At 58.7% G+C, this 16,293-nt stretch overlaps 2 protein-coding genes across 2 annotated transcripts; both read right to left on the bottom strand.

Moving 5' to 3' along the window:
- Window positions 1-1,092: 1,092 nt before the first annotated feature.
- Window positions 1,093-4,748, bottom strand: LOC126651494 (keratin, type II cytoskeletal cochleal-like). The gene is given in 10 exon segments (XM_050337416.1): window positions 1,093-1,382; window positions 1,504-1,538; window positions 1,805-2,025; window positions 2,128-2,253; window positions 2,344-2,508; window positions 2,674-2,769; window positions 2,912-2,972; window positions 3,137-3,351; window positions 4,273-4,484; window positions 4,487-4,748. Coding segments are annotated over 10 exon segments (1,683 nt in total).
- A 5,141-nt stretch (window positions 4,749-9,889) lies between these two features.
- LOC126651493 (keratin, type II cytoskeletal 3-like) lies at window positions 9,890-16,293 on the bottom strand. Its single transcript, XM_050337415.1, is given in 10 exon segments — window positions 9,890-10,194; window positions 10,287-10,321; window positions 11,730-11,950; window positions 12,971-13,096; window positions 13,205-13,369; window positions 13,518-13,613; window positions 14,504-14,564; window positions 14,687-14,901; window positions 15,698-16,125; window positions 16,161-16,293. Coding segments are annotated over 10 exon segments (1,785 nt in total).

Genomic DNA, 16,293 nt, shown 5'->3' with positions numbered 1-16,293 from the left:
GATCCAGCCTGGATTTGGACTCTCCCAGGGATCCAGGGGCAGCCACAGCTTCTCTGGGAATTCCATCGCAGCCCCTCCCCACCCTCCCAGCCAGGAATTCCTTCCCAATATCCCCTGCCCCGCTGAGGGAGGAGCCCAGGACAGGGTTGGATTCTCCACCCACCCACCCAAATCCTTCTCCTCCCGTCCTCCCAGTTCTTTCCCACCCACCCTCCCCCGTGGAGAGATTTTGGGGTCACCCCGACCCAGGACAACCCCAGTTTGGGGATCGCGGGGGGTGAGAGGACAACACAGAACCATCATTTTCATCTCTCTGCAGTTTATTGGCCACGAAAGGACTCGGGTGGGGCGGGGAAGCAGCAAAGATCCACGGGGGGACAGGAGGTGGAAAGTGAAGCCCCTCATGTTGCCAGGTGGGAAGGAGAGGAGGAGGAGGAAGGGGAGGGGAAAAAAAGGATCCTTAAAATGTTAAAAGCTGCCAAATCCCTCCACAACTCCCCCCGCCCGTTTTTCTCCCTCCTCAAACCCGGCCGTGGGGGCTTCACCGCCTTCCCCGCTGCTCGTGGGGGGGGGTCCTGGAATGGACTCGTGGGTGGGTGGGACACCAAGGTGGGGAGGGGGACAGGGACCTTCGGAAGGGGCAGGAAAGAGCGGTTTGACACGGATTCCTCCTCGGCCGGAGCAGCAGCCCCGGGGGCAGCAGCGAGGGGGGAGCTCTGAGCCCCCCAGGGAGATGTTTCACCCCTTTGGGGGGCTCAGAGAGGGGTCAGCAGGGTGGGGGTCTCACTCAAACCTCATTTTGGGGGATGATTTCCATCTGGGAACAGGGAAATCCTGCTGGATTGGGGTGGAAAGGGGAGCTCTGAGCCCCCCAGGGAGATGCTTCACGCCTTCGGGGCTCAGAGAGGGGTCAGCAGGGTGGGGGTCTCACTCAAACCTCATTTTGGGGGATGATTTCCCTCTGGGAACAGGGAAATCCTGCTGGATTGGGGCGGGAGGGGCTGCGCTGCTGGCGGGAAGGAGGAGAAGGAGCTGCTTTCCTTGGAGGGGAAGGAGTGGGACTGAGGGCCGGGGTCGGGAGGGGGTCGAGTCTCAATACTTGACCCCCGAGGACTTGACGGTGGTGGTGGTGACGCACCTCCGCACCGAGGACGAGCCCCCCCCGGCCACGAAGTTGCCGCACATCCTCCCGCTGCCGGAGGAGAAGCCCCCGCCGAGGATGCCCCCTCCCACCCCGCAAGCGCCCCCGACGACGCTTCCTCCACCTCCGACCACGCACACTCCTCCTGCTCCTCCTCCTCCTCCTCCTCCTGCGGCCAGCCCGGGGCTCGCCCCGAAGCCGCCAGCCCGGCCCCCACACACGGTGGTCCTGCCCACCACGGCTGCAAAAGAGAGGGTGGGGAGAGAGTCCTGAACATCCTTGAAAGTGCCGGGAATCCTCGGGATAAAAGTGATTCCAGAGAGAGAGAAAAAAAACGATAGGGGGAAAAAAACAATACTTACAGACATTCACGTTGGACGGGTTGTCCCCGCAGAGCCTGTGAGGGAGAGGAGCAGCGTGTGAGACTGAGATGACAGGAGCCAGAACTCCTTGAAATCCACCCCCCACCAGATATTCCTTTTATATCGAATTTCATCTGAGATCGGTCATGCCCGCCCTGGGGACCGCGCTCCTGTTTTGGGGCTTCGAAATTCGGAGTCGGGGAAGAAGAAGGAGGAGGAGGGAAGGGAAATCCGATTTCGGCATCAAACGCCGAAAATCTGAGAGGTGACGGAAGGTTAATGTGACCCGGGGAGGTCTCACCTGTTCTCCTCCCCCTCCAGCAGCTTCCTGTACATGGCGATCTCCACGTCCAGCGCGATCTTGATGTTGAGCAGCTCCTGGTACTCCTTCAGCAGCCGGGCCAGCTCCTCCTTGTCCTTGCTCAGGGCGCACTCCAGCTCCTCCAGCTTCCTGCGGGCGTCCTTGAGGGCCATCTCGCCCCTCTCCTCGGCCTCGGCGATGGCCGATTGCAGGTGATGGTTCTGCGGGCAGCAAACGTTGCTCATTCCCGGAGAACCCGCAGGGATTCCCGGGGGAAAAAACAGGCAGGAACCGCCCCCCTGAGGCACCAACCAGCCCTTTACCTGCTTCTTGATGTTCTCGATCTCCGTCCTCAGCCTCTGCACGTTCCTGGTGAGCTCCTGGATCTCCAGCTTGGTGTTCCTGAGGTTGTCCCCGTGGCGCCCGGCCGTGCTCTGCAGCTCCTCGTACTGGGGGCACCGGGGACAAAGGGGCACATCAGGGACAGAAGCCACAGCGGGGACCGTCCCAGGGGTGCCGATCCCACCCCGAGAGCTCACCCTGCTCTGGTACCAGGCCTCGGCCTCGGCCCGGCTGTTCTGGGCGATCTGCTCGTACTGGCGCCGGACCTCCTCGATGATGCTGTCCAGGTCCAGGTGCCGGTTGTTGTCCATGGACACCACCACGGACAGGTCCCTGCTGATGCTCTGCATCTGGGACAGCTCCTGTGGGGATACCCGGGCAGGGAAGCACAGCTCGGTCTCGAGCCTAAATCCACCTGGATTTGGGTGGATCTCCAGCCCGAATCCACCCGGACAGCCCGGCCCGGCCTGGGGGTCCTCGGCCACCACACCCCTGGCGTCACCCCCAGCCCCTTTCAGAGCTCCTACCTCCTCGTAGATGCACCTCAGGAAGTTGATCTCGTCGGTCAGAGCTCCCACCTTGGCCTCCAGCTCCACTTTGGTCATGTAGGCACAGTCCACGTCCTGGAGGGAAGATCAGCGACCAAAACCTCCTTCCAATCCCCCAGGAGCCGCTGGCTTTTCCCATCGCGACCTGCCCTTCTCGGTGCCGAGTCCCTGCTGTGTCTTTGCCCTCCCCATCCCCTCTCGGTGTCCCTGCACTCACCTTTTTCAGCACCACGAACTCGTTCTCGGCCGTCGTGCGCCGGTTGATCTCCTCCTCGTACCTGTGAGGGCACAGGGCAGGGGTGGCACCCTCAGTACCCTCACCCCTTCAACCAGTAAAATCCACCCCTTCTCCCCTCCTCCCACTTCTCCCCGGGGCATCCTCAGCCCCGTTCCTTGTCCGTGGGGTCTCCCGGGTGGTCCCCTCCCTCCCCGGGGCACTCACTTGCTCTTGAACTCCTCCACGTACTGCCGCATGTTCTGCAGCTCCGACTCCAGCTGCCCCCGCTGCGCCAGGATGGAGTCCAGCTGCCTCCTCAGGTTCTGGATGTAGCTCTCAAAGATCACCGTCAGGTCCTTCCTGGGCCCCGACGGCCCCTGCTGCTGCAGCAGCTCCCACTTGGTGGACAGGACCTTGTTCTGCTGCTCCAGGAACCGCACCTGAACCCAACCACCAGGCCGTGTGAGACATTCCCGCCGGGATTATCCCGCTGCTCCGACCTCCCGGGAGCTCTGGGAGCCCGAGGGAGTCATTCCCAGAACCCCCAACAGGGCATTTTGCTTCCAGGAGCGAAATTCCTCCCTTCTTTCTCCTTTTTTCCCCCTCTGTTATCCTTAAATTCTCCCTTTTATCTCCATCTAAATTTCTGCTCTTCTCTTTTTATTATTATAATTATTTTTTATTACCTATTGGAACGATCCCACTCCAATTTTAGCAACTACTTTAATTCCCAGTTTGGGATTGTTGCCCTACGTTATTTTTTTAGGAGCCTCGGAACATTTTCCACCTCCTGGGGAATGAAATCCCGTTTGTCTCCGTGCCCGAGAACATCGGGCAATTCCAATTCCCAAATTCCAAATTCCAAATTCCTATCTGTGGAAATTATTCCATAAATATGTCATATATTTAAAAAATAAAACTAAAAAAATAAAAAAAACCGTGGAGGATGTTCAGAACCAACCCAGTGTGGATGATTTAAGGAGAACTCATCCACCCTTGAACTGAAAACAGGAGCGGTTGGGAATTGCTTGGAAGTTCATTCCTAGATTTTAAGTTCCCTGAGAAAAAATTATCCCTGGGAAAGCAGAGACTTCAGGAAGCGCTTGGAATAACGGGGTGCACCCCGATCCCTTCGGCCTGGCTGCCCAGAGAGCCCCGGAGAGACGAAAAAACCAAGGGACAACCTTGGATCAGCGTTTGGGACCCACCAAAATCCCTCCTTTTCTCCGCTGGACATAAAATTGTGGCGTTTCCCGGAGGGGGGACCCAAGGAAAACTCTCTCCAGCAACATCCCCCCTCTCCAGAGCGCAGGGAATTCCCTCAGGATCCCCATCCCGTCCCGTCCCACCGCAGAGCAAACCTTGTCGATGAAGGAGGCGAACTGGTTGTTGAGGGTCTTGATCTGCTCCTTCTCCTGGCACTTCACCTGCTGGATCTGCGGGTCGATGTCCACGTGCACGGGCCGCAGCAGGGTGGGATCCACCTGCACGGGCTGGATCCCGCCGGGAAAGCCGGGCCCGCCCCGCACGGGGGCCCCGAAGCCGCCCATCCCTCCTGCGAACCCCCCACGAATCCCCCGCCGAACCCTCCGCCGATCCTGCAGCCGTAGGAGCCCCCCACGGACATCCTGGCGCTGCCCCCCAGGTTGTGGAGGCTCCGGCTGCTGAAGCCCCCGCAGCGTCCCCCTCCGGCGACCCCTCTGGAGGTGGAGAAGGAGCTGTAGCTGATCCTGCTGCGGCCGCCGCCGCCCCCGAATCCTCCCCCGACGGCGGAGCAGGAGCTGAATCCCCTCCTGCTGCCCATCCCGAAGCTCCTGCACACGGACTGGCGGGACATCGCTCTCCTCCACGCAGCCCGAAGAGGGGAAGGACGAGGAGAACGCGGCGCTGAGGGTGGAGAGAGAAGCGTTCCGAGTCTCCTCTGGCTCCTCTGGCTCCGGGAATTCCCTTTTATCCCCTGCCGGGGGTGGGCCCGGGGCGCCTCGGGCGTGAAGAGGAAACGCATTTACTGTCTCCATCAGCTCGGCGCGGTTTGCAGCCCTTTGCCAAACCGGGCGGCTCCACCCAGGAATCCTCCTGGCCGGGCAGAAGGGGCTGGCGAGGCAGGAGCAGGTTTCTCCCTCCCTGGATAAGCGGACTGCCCTATCTCTTTTATCATCTAAAAAAAATATGTTTTACAGGCGGTGGTGTCATGTTCTGCCGCCTCCCTCCCCCGCTCCGAACGACTCCACGCGTCGCCTGACTCGGAATTTTTTTTTTTTTCAACTCTCCTGACGCCCCAAACCGGGCAGGGATTTCCGTGCAACCCTCCCGGGACGAGGCTTTTTTTTTTTTTCATTTCACAATCCCCTTTCCCCCTCCACCCCACGGCCACACCTCCCGAATCTCCTTCCGCAAGCGGAAAATTCCCTCCCCCGACGGCTTTTCCGAGGGGAAAATCGCCGCGTAAGGAACATTTGGAGGCCCCGTCAGCGTTTCGGTCCCGGCAGGGAAGGGACCGCTCAGCTCCTTCCTAAAAAACTCGGCGTTGGGCGCCCTTCCCCTTCCAAAATGTGTCCCCCTGGGGTTTAGGGGGGGGGGATGAGCAAGAGGACGAGGAATTCCAAGCCTTTCCTTGTGCTTTTCCAGTGGCCTGGGGAGCCCGTGGGGGACGGGAAGGACGCTCAGGGCGGTAACGAGGGCTGAGAGGAACGTTTAATTCCCTGCAGCATCTGCCCGGTGATGGAGCTGGAAGATCACCCGAAGGACGTCCTGAAGGCGCCTCTCGGGGCGTCGTTAATGACGAAATATTTTGGTTTAAATCTTTGGAATTTAGGGGGAAAAAATTACAGTATTTCCACCAATTTTATTTCCAATAAAAGTCGAGGGAATGACGTGTTTTAAATCGTTTCAGCAGTGCAGGGATGTTCCTGGGCTTCCCCCCAGGGCAGTGTGGTGCTTGTGCTGGAGTTCTCGCACTCACTCAACTCGCACCCCAGATTTGGGCAGGTAAATGTGGTTTTTAGGGTGTCCCAGGCAAATCCGCCGGCGGCCGCGGGCTCTGCCAACCCTCCGGAAAACCAGCCCGGGGAACCACTTCCAAAAGCCACGGGAGGAAGGGGAAACGTGGATGTGGCCGGTTGGAACCGGGGCGGGGCTGCTGGACCCTCGGGATGGGCAGAACTGGGGGAGAAAGGGGGGAAAAGTTACCCTGGAGGGGGATTCGACTGCTGGTCAGGGGTTATGCCACCCTGGAGGGACTCAAAACCACTTGGCCGAGGGTTATCCCACCCTGGAGGAACTCAGAACCACCTGGACAAGGGTTATCCCACCCTGGAGGGGCTCAAAACCACCTGGACAAGGGTTATCCTATCCCTGAGGGACTCAAAACCACCTTGACAGGGGTTATCCCACCCTGGAGGGGCTCAGAACCACTTGGACAAGGGTTATCCCATCCTTGAGGAACTCAAAACCACCTGGCCAGAGGTTATCCCACCCCTGAGGGACTCAAAACCACTTGGCTGAGGGTTATCCCACCCTGGAGGGACTCAAAAACCACCTTGACAGGGGTTATCCCACTCCTGAGGGACTCAAAACCACTTGGCCGAGGGTTATCCCACCCCTGAGGGGCTCAAAAACCACTTGGACAAGGGTTATCCCACCCTGCAGGGGCTCAAACCCACCTGGACAGGGGTTATCCTGCCCCTGAGGGACTCTAAAAATGCTTGGCCAGGGGTTATCCCACCCTGGAGGGACTCAAAAACCACCTGGCTGAGAGTTATCCCATCCTTGAGGAACTCAAAACCACTTGGCCGAGGGTTATCCCACCCTGCAGGGGCTCAAAACCACCTGGACAGGGGTTATCCTACCCCTGAGGGACTCTAAAAACATTTGGCCAGGGGTTATCCCACCCTTGAGGGACTCAAAACCACTTGGCTGAGGGTTATCCCACCCTGGAGGGGCTCAATAACCACCTGAATAAGGGTTATCCCACCCTGGAGGAACTCAAAAACCACCTGGCTGAGAGTTATCCCATCCTTAAGGAACTCAAAACCACCTGGCCAGGGGTTATCCCACCCTGGAGGGGCTCAGAACCATTTGGCCAGGGGTTATCCCACCCCTGAGGGGCTCAAAAACCATCTGGCCAGAGGTTATCCCATCCTTGAGGGGCACTAAAAACATTTGGTAAGGGTTATTCCACCCCTGAGGGGCTCAGGTAATGGTTGGTCAAGGATCATCTAGCTCTTGAGGGGACTCAGCACTTGGCCAGGGGTTATCTCACCCCGGAGGGGCTCAAAAACCATCTGGACAAAGGTTATCCCACCCTGGAGACGGACTCAAATGTTGCCCAAGGATCATCCCACCACTGAAGGACTCAGATGTTGGCCAAGGGTGACCCCACCCTTGAGGGGCTCAGGTGAGGGTTGGCCGAGGGTCATCCCACCCCGATGGACTCCAGGGCTGCCCGAGGGGTCTCCAGGCTCGTGTTCCTGCAGCTGGACCCCCTCCCACCCGGAAAGGACCCCGAATGAAGGAACCCGAGTGAAAAGCCTCTCGTTTCTCCAAGGTGGAGATTTTAATCCCGCCGGCTCTCCCCGCGATCCCAGAGCAGCCCTCCATGGGGAGGAGCTGGAGAAAAACCAGTTCATCCCTTCTCCCTGGGTGGGTGGGGGATCCCGATTTCCAAACGGCCCCCGCCGCCCCTCGGGAAGGCACCGGGAGCCTCCCGGGACGAGAGAGAGAGAGAGAAGGGAGGATGTGCCGAGTCAGCCGGAGCGATGATGATGATGCCGCGCTGCTGACCGCGCTCGGCGCCCGCAGATAAGACGCCCCCAGCTCGAGTCACTCTGACGTCTCCAGACGAGATGTGCAGATTATCCCCAGCCCGGAGCCGGGCTCGGCCTCCTCCCGGGGTTTAGAACCCGACCGGCAGCCCCGGCCGAGCCCTCGGAGATCTCTTGCGAAAGGAGCTGCGGCAGCAGAATCGGAGGCACCGGCGAGGGAGGGAGGGAGGGAGGGAGGAGGAGAGGAAAGTGTGAACTCGGCAGAAAGAAACGAGCCGGGCCCCGGCTCCGCCGGGGAGGTGTCGCAAGGACTCCCCAAAACTGCCCCAACGCCGCGTAAAGTTCGCTGTAAAAGCTTGGGAGAAAGGCGCTCTTTAAAAACTGGGCACCGGAGCTGGTGATTAAGCACCAGAACAGGTGATTAAGCACCAGAACAGGTGATTAAGCACCAAAACAGGTGACTCTTGCCCCAAGCCAAACACCGAAGCGCTCCTGGCTCAGCACCAGCTTCTCACAGGCTTTGCCTGCTCAGCATCTTTACTTGGGTCGGACCCAGCGACGTTTCCCGGCTCCAGAGCTCTTGGAAGAGGGGGGAATTCCCTCTTCCAGGAGCCTGTCCTGGACCTCCCCCTGGGTCTGCAGCTTCCTGACCCGCTCTGGGGACACCGGGGCGGCTCCCGGGGGGTTGTTGTGGGACTCCCGATCCGCCTCTGCCAGCGTTTTCTGCCCCTTTGATCTCTCCCCGCGGCGCAGGAGCCGCAGCACAGCTCGGATCAAACGCACCGCCACTCCCCTCCCACCTGCTCCCAATCCTGCTCCGGGAGGGAGGGAAAGAGGGAGGGGAGAGCCCACTGGGGGAGCCGCTCGGCTCTCCAGGGAGCTGACGGGGCCCGGGCTCCCTGACGGGGTTTGGGTTGAATCACCCCCCTTCCCAACCCGCCGCGTTCCCACGGCTGGAAAATCGCGGCTCGTGGCTCTCCGGCGTTCCTGGTGCTCGCATCTTATCCCTGTCCCTTCCCCACTCCCACGGGGCTCCCGCGCTGCCCCCAAAGTCCCCTCCGGGGCAGGAAACTCAGATGAGCCGACAAGGGAGCGTGGCCGCGTCTGCTCCCGCCTCCCGCGGCCGATTCCCACCCGCGATCGGCTCTTTGGGATCTCCCCCCGGTTCAGGCCACGAGGCACTGGGAACGTTCCCTCCCAGATCCCGGGATTTGCTGTTGGGGGTTTCAGCGGAGCCTTCCAAAAAGGATCAGGAATCCCAGGGATTTTGGGATTTCCCGGAGCTGGTGAGACGTGACGTGGGCAGTGAAGCCCCTCGGAGGCAGAGCCCTAAAAATCGGGACGGGGCAGCCTGAACCCCCTCAAGGACTGGCGGGGAAGGTGCTGGACCAACCCCCCCCTCCCCTCCCCGCGCTGGAGGTTTCCAAACCCGACGATTGCGGTGGAAACGACTCCCCGGGGGTTCCAGGGATGAGCTGGGTGCGTTCCCTAAATCGGGGGACGCCCCCCAAAAATTGGGCAGCCTCCCGGATTCCTCCAGTTCGGGGCTCCCGCTGCCACCGAGCGTGGCGTGACGATCACGGTCAGCCCCCAGAGAGAGGGTTGGTGGCTCGGGGTGGGGGCCAAGGGGCATCACCCGAGCTTGGACACCCATCCTGCTCCCTCCCCGCACCTCCGCAGTCCCCTCAAAGCGCAATCACAACACGCTGGGCAGAAGAACGATCACCCCAAAATCCCCCTCCCAGCTCCTCTCCCACCATCACCCCCCCACCATCACCCCCCCGACCTGGGGCAGCCCCCGAAAGCAGCGACACAACGACCCTGGTGAATGTTCTCTGCAGTTTATTGGGAACGGCAACACCGCGGGTGGGGATGGGCAGGGGGAGGAGAGCGGGACAAACGCACGGGGCGTGGGACGCGGACACGGGGACCGAGCGAGTTTTATACACGAGAAACGCCCGAGGCAGCGAGGCGGCGTGGGGTGGGCGGGGGGCGCGGCGGCCCCTCGTGCCGGGCAGCTCCCCGTGCCTCGACGGCGCCGGCATCGCCCCCCACGCCCCGCGTGGCACCGCGGGCCGCGCCGAGCCGGGCGGGGAGGGCGCGGCTCGTCCCACGGAGGGGCTGCTGCGAGTGGGGAGGCTGGGGCTGCTGCCGGCGGGAGGGACGAGGAGCTGCTGCTGGAGCTGCTGCTGGTGCTGGTGGTGCTCGGCGGGGCTCAGAACCGCACCCCCGAGGACTTCACCGAGGTGGTGACGCATCTCCGCACCGAGGACGAGCCCCCGGCGGAGCCGCACATCCTCCCGCTGCCCGAGGAGAAGCCCCCGCCGTGCATCCCCCCGCCCAGCCCGCAGCTGCCGCCGCCGAATCCTCCTCCTCCCATCCCGCTGCCTCCGAATCCTCCTCCCCCCATCCCGCAGCTGCCTCCGAATCCTCCTCCTCCTCCTCCCATCTCGCTGCCGCCGAATCCTCCTCCGATCCCGCCGCCTCTGCCTCCGGAGATGCTGGTCCTGCCCACCACGGCTGCAAGAGAAGCAGAAGGGCAGGTTCTTCACCCGCTCTCCCCAAAAAAAAACGACCCCCCAGAACCCCCCTTCCCGAGGGGAAATACTCACAGACGTTGACGTTGGACATGCTGTCGTTGCAGAGCCTGCCAGGGGAAAAAAAAAATAAAACAAGAAAAAAAACAGGAGCGGGTGAATCCTCTGGGAAGCTCCTGCTTTTTCGGCTGAGAATTTCCCTTCCCCTCTACGTGTTTATGTTCCCTGTTTATATTTTTTTATATTTATATAAAATATATATTCCCTATATATAATATCTATATTATATATATTATAATATATGTATTATAATATATATTATAATATATAATATATATATTATATATATTATAATATATGTATTATAATATATATAATATATATTATATATAGAGAATATATATATAAAATATATATATCATATATATAAAATATATTTATACGTAAATATATATATAAATAAAAATATTTTGTATATATTATACATACATATAAAAAATATATATTCCCTATAGATATTTATTTATATTTCCTTTTTCGGGATTTCCCAGTTGTTCTTTATTTAAAAAAAAAAAAAAAGCGTGACCTGTTCCCTACTTTTTCAGAATTCCCCATATTTTTTTTTAAAAAAGAGCTATTTATTCCCTTTTTTTCTCCACACAGTTTTCTGATTATTCTATAAAGAAATGAGCAAGCGATTTGCTATTTTTCACACAGCTTCCCAATTTTCCTTTGAAGACATGAACAAATTAATCCCTATTTTTTTTTTCCAGAGTTTCCCAACTATCCTTCAAAGAAACGAGCAACCTATTCCCTGGGTTTTTTCGGAGTTTCCCAGTTATTCTTAAAACAAACAAACAAACAAACAAATACCTACTCCCTATATTTTTAGGAGTTTCCTGGTTATTCTGTAAAGAACTGAGCAGCTGATTTCCTATTTTTTCTTTTAGAGTTTCCCAGTTATTCTTTTTAAAAAAACGAACCAAATTTTTTTTTTTTTTTAATTTCCTGGTCATTCTTTAAAGAACTGAGCAGCCGATTTCGTATTTTTTCTTTTAGAGTTTCCCAGTTATTCTTTAAACAACAACAACAACAATTTTCTTTAGGAATTTCCTGATTTCCTTTTTTTTTTTTTTTCAGAGTTTCCCAGCTATTCTTCTTTAAAAAACAAAACAAACAAACAAAGAAAAAACCCACAAAAAAAACAAACCAAAAAACCACAAAAAACCCCAAACAAAAACAAAAAAAAACACAAAAACAAACCAAACCAAAAAAAAAAAAAAAACACACCAAAAAAAACCTTGAAAATTTTGTAAGACAGGAAAACGAACTTCACAAAATTAACGAAATTAATTTGTAATTAAACACGCTTAACTCGTGCTCGCTAATTAGAGCACGGGGGACAACCCCGAGCGCGCATCCCGCGGTTTCACCCGGCCCGTGGCGTCACCGACCCCGCCAAAGGAACGCAAATTTGAGAGGTGACGGAAGGTTAACCTGACCCGGGGAGGGTCTCACCTGTTCTCCTCCCCCTCCAGCAGCTTCCTGTACATGGCGATCTCCACGTCCAGCGCGATCTTGGTGTTGAGCAGCTCCTGGTACTCCTTCAGCAGCCGGGCCAGCTCCTCCTTGTCCTTGCTCAGGGCGCACTCCAGCTCCTCCAGCTTCCTGCGGGCGTCCTTGAGGGCCATCTCGCCCCTCTCCTCGGCCTCGGCGATGGCCGACTGGAGCTGCTGGTTCTGGGGGGGAGAGAAAGGAGAGAAAAGGAGTTTGGGGGGTCCCTCCTGCATGGGAGTTCTACTGGGAGCAGAATCGGAGGGTGGATGGGTGGGATCTGTCAGAGCAGTGCAATTTCCAAGTCCGCCTTTCCCAGCACGGTGCCGTTACCAGGGAGGTGCTGAGGGGCCTTTACCTGCTCCTCTCCTTCCAAATCTCACCCCTGAGACACCAACCAACCCCTCACCTGCTCCTCACCTTGCCAAATCTCATCCCCAAGACATCAAACTAACCCCTTACGTGCTCCTCACCTTGCCAATCTCATCCCTAAGACACCAACCAACCCCTTACCTGTTTCTTCCCTTCTCACTTTCATCCCTGAGACACCACCCACCCAACCCTCTGAGGTGATCAGGGGTCTTTACCTGTTCCTCTCCTTCCCAATCTCATCCCTGAGACACCACCCAACCTCTTACCTGCTCCTCACCTTCCCAATCTCATCCCTGAGGCACCAACCGACCCCTTACCTGCTCCTCACCTTCCCAGTCTCATCCCTGAGACCCCAACCAACCCTGTGAGGTGCTGAGGATCCTTTACCTCTTCCTCTCCATCCCAATCTCATCCCTGACATCACCCAACCCCTTACCTGTTCCTCACCTTGCAATCTCATCCCTGAGACCCCACCACCCAACCCTCTGAGGTGCTGAGGGTCCTGTACCTGTTCCTCTCTTTCCCAATCTCATCCCTGAGACACCAACCAACCAACCCTGTGAGGTGCTGAGGGTCCTTTACCTCCTCCTTTTCTTCTGAGTCTCATCCCTGAGACACCACCCAACCCCTTACCTGCTCCTCACCTTCCCAATCTCATCCCTGAGACACCAACCAACCAACCCTCTGAGGTGATCAGGGGTCTTTACCTGTTCCTCTCCTTCCAAATCTTCTCCCTGAGACACCACCCAACCCCTTACCTGCTCCTCATCTTCCCAGTCACATCCCTGAGACCCCAACCAATCAACCCTGTGAGGTGTCTGAGGGTCCTTTACCTGCTTCTTGACGTTCTCGATCTCCGCCCGCAGCCTCTGCACGTTCCTGGTGAGCTCCTGGATCTCCATCTTGGTGTTCCTCAGGCTGTCCCCGTGTTTCCCCGCCGTGTTCTGCAGCTCCTCGTACTTGAGGGGGGCAAAGGGGACCCATCAGGGGCAGGACCCAGCACGGGTTTGGGTGGCTGGGACAGCGGGGACCGTCCCAGGGGTGCTGATCCCACCCCGAGAGCTCACCCTGCTCTGGTACCAGGCCTCGGCCTCGGCCCGGCTGCTCTGGGCGATCTGCTCGTACTGGCGCCGGACCTCCTCGATGATGCTGTCCAGGTCCAGGTGCCGGTTGTTGTCCATGGACACCACCACGGACAGGTCCCTGCTGATGCTCTGCATCTGGGACAGCTCCTGTGGGGACAGCCCCGGGGATCAGAGGGGCCAGGGAAGAGCAGCAGCTCCCGGGGCGGCCTCTCCACACCAAACCCGCCCGGCCTTGGTGTCCTCACCCACCACACCCTCCCCAAAACATCACCCCAGGGGGAGGGAGGGCTCCTACCTCCTCGTAGATGGCCCTCAGGAAGTTGATCTCGTCCGTCAGAGCTCCCACCTTGGCCTCCAGCTCCACCTTGGTCATGTAGGCACAGTCCACGTCCTGAGGGAAGGATCCCACCAGTGACCAACACTTCCCTCCCATCCTGGGAAGGCGGTGGCATCCCCAGGGAACTGGTGGCACCCCCAGGGAGCTGATGGCATCCCCAGGGAACTGGTGGCACCCAGGGGAGCTGATGGCACCCCCAGGGAGCTGGTGGCACCCAGGGGAGCTGGGGGCACCCCAGGGAGTTGGGGACACCCCCAGGGAGTTGGGGACACCCCAGGGAGGTGGGGGCACCCCTAGGGAGTTGGTGGCACCCACGGGAGCTGGTGGCATCCCAGGGAGTTGGGGACACCCCCAGGGAGTTGGGGACACTCCCAGGGAGCTGGTGGCATCCCCAGGGAGCTGGTGGCATCCCAGGGAGCTGGTGGCACCCAGGGGAGCTGGTGACACCCCAGGGAGCTGGTGGCATCCTGAGGGAACTGGTGGCATCCCAGGGGAGCTGGTGACACCCCAGGGAGCTGGGGGCACCCAGGGGAGCTGGTGGCATCCCCAGGGAGCTGGTGGCACCCCCAGGGAGCTGGTGGCACCCCCAGGGAGTTGGGGACACCCAGGGGAGCTGGGGGCACCCCAGGGAGTTGGGGACACCCCCAGGGAGCTGGTGGCACCCAGGGGAGCTGGTGGCACTCAGGGGAGCTGGGGGCATCCCCAGGGAGTTGGTGGCACCCACGGGAGCTGGGGTCACCCCCAGGGAGCTGGTGGCACCCAGGGGAGTTGGGGCATCCCCAGGGAGCTGGGGACACTCCCAGGGAACTGGTGGCCTCCCCAGTGAGCTGGTGACACCCCCAGGGAGCTGGTGGCATCCTCAGGGAGTTGGGGACACCCTGGGGAGCTGGGGACACCCCCAGGGAACTGATGGCACCCCACTGCTCCCGTCCCCCCCCACTCACCTTCTTCAGCACCACGAACTCGTTCTCGGCCGCCGTGCGCCGGTTGATCTCCTCCTCGTACCTGTGAGGGCACAGGGCAGGGGTGGCACCCTCAGCACCCTCATTCTTCACCTCAGGGGGGTCTCCTGGGTTGTCCCAGCTCCCCTGGGTGGTCCCACCCCGTCTCCTCCCCGGGGCACTCACTTGCTCTTGAACTCCTCCACGTACTGCCGCATGTTCTGCAGCTCCGACTCCAGCTGCCCCCGCTGCCCCAGCAGGTTCTCCAGCCGCCTCCTCAGGTTCTGGATGTAGCTCTCAAAGATCACCGTCAGGTCCTTCCTCGGCCCCGACGGCCCCTGCTGCTGCAGCAGCTCCCACTTGGTGGACAGGACCTTGTTCTGCTGCTCCAGGAACCGCACCTGAACCCAACCACCAGGCCGTGTGAGACATTCCCGCCGGGATTATCCCGCTGCTCCGACCTCCCGGGAGCTCTGGGAGCCCGAGGGGGAGTCGTTCTCCAAACCCTCACCTACGGCTCATTCAGGCACCCAGGTTGCTCAAGCGCGTGAGAAGCGTTATTAAAATCATTACTCATTAAACAATTAAACTTTGAGTCATCCTGGACTTCTCCCTGTGGGACTCGGAGGTGTTGGCAGATGAAATTCACCCCAGTTTTCCATCGGGGTCGGGCTTTGCCATCAACTTTCCAACAGTGAAGCCAAAGAGGCTTTTCATTCCCCACCTGTCCCGAAATCCTCTCAGGAGGGGTTTTGCTACTCCCCCAGTCCCTATTTGAGGTGGGAATGAATCCCAGAGAGGTGTTTTTAATGCTCTGAAGTGCCTGGGGTCAGGCTTGGAGGAGAAAAGTCTCGCTCCAGAGCAGAGCCCAGCAGGGAGAACTCTCAGAGCAACCAATTTACGACGATGACGGAGTCAACCAGAGTCGACCCAGCTCGAGGAGCCCCCCCAGAAGGTCCTGCAGGTGTTCCCTTTCATCCTCCACCGACACAGAACCTCTTCTGTTGCTCGTTAAAACCCGGCTAATCACAACTTGCGGCTCTGGGAACTCCAACTCTTGTTGGGAAGCCAAAACAAAAGAATAAAATCCCCGCTTCCACAGCCCGGGGAAGCCACCTGAGATGCCTCCTCCGAAAGGAATAAAGGAAGGAAGGAAGAAAGGAAGGAAGGAAAGAGAAACCTGGCCTAGACCCTCACCTTGTCGATGAAGGAGGCGAACTGGTTGTTGAGGGTCTTGATCTGCTCCTTCTCCTGGGTTTTCACCTGCTGGATCTGGGGGTCGATCTCCACGTGCACGGGCCGGAGCAGGCTGGGGTCGACCTGCACCGGCTGGATCCCGCCGGGGAAGCCGGCGCCGCCGAAGCCGCCCATCCCACCGCCCATCCCACCGCCTATACCGCCACCAAAGCCCCCCATGCCTCCACCACCGCCCCCCACGCCACCGCCAAAGCCCCCCATGCCTCCGCCCAGGCCCCCCATGCCCATCCCACCGCCAAAGCCGCCCATCCGGCCCCCGTAGCCGCCCCCATAGCAGCCCCCACTGGCCACCCTCCGGCCGCCCCCCATGCTGTGCAGGCTCCTGCTGCTGAAGCCCCCGCAGTGCCCTCCTCCTCCTCCTCCTCCTCCTCCTCCTCCTCCTCCTCTCCTCCTGCTCCCCGGCACGAGGAGTAGGAGCTGTAGCTGATCCTGCTGTGGCCGCCGCCGCCCCCGAATCCTCCCCCGATGGCGGAGCAGGAGCTGAAGCCTTTCCTGCCTCCCATCCCAAAGCTCCTGCAGGCGGACTGGCGGGACAT

This window comes from Myiozetetes cayanensis, unplaced genomic scaffold (assembly GCF_022539395.1).
Source record: "Myiozetetes cayanensis isolate MyiCay16 unplaced genomic scaffold, myiCay2020 scf63, whole genome shotgun sequence".
NCBI classification, from domain to species: Eukaryota; Metazoa; Chordata; class Aves; order Passeriformes; family Tyrannidae; genus Myiozetetes; species Myiozetetes cayanensis.
This window is presented reverse-complemented; position numbering and strand designations above follow the sequence as displayed.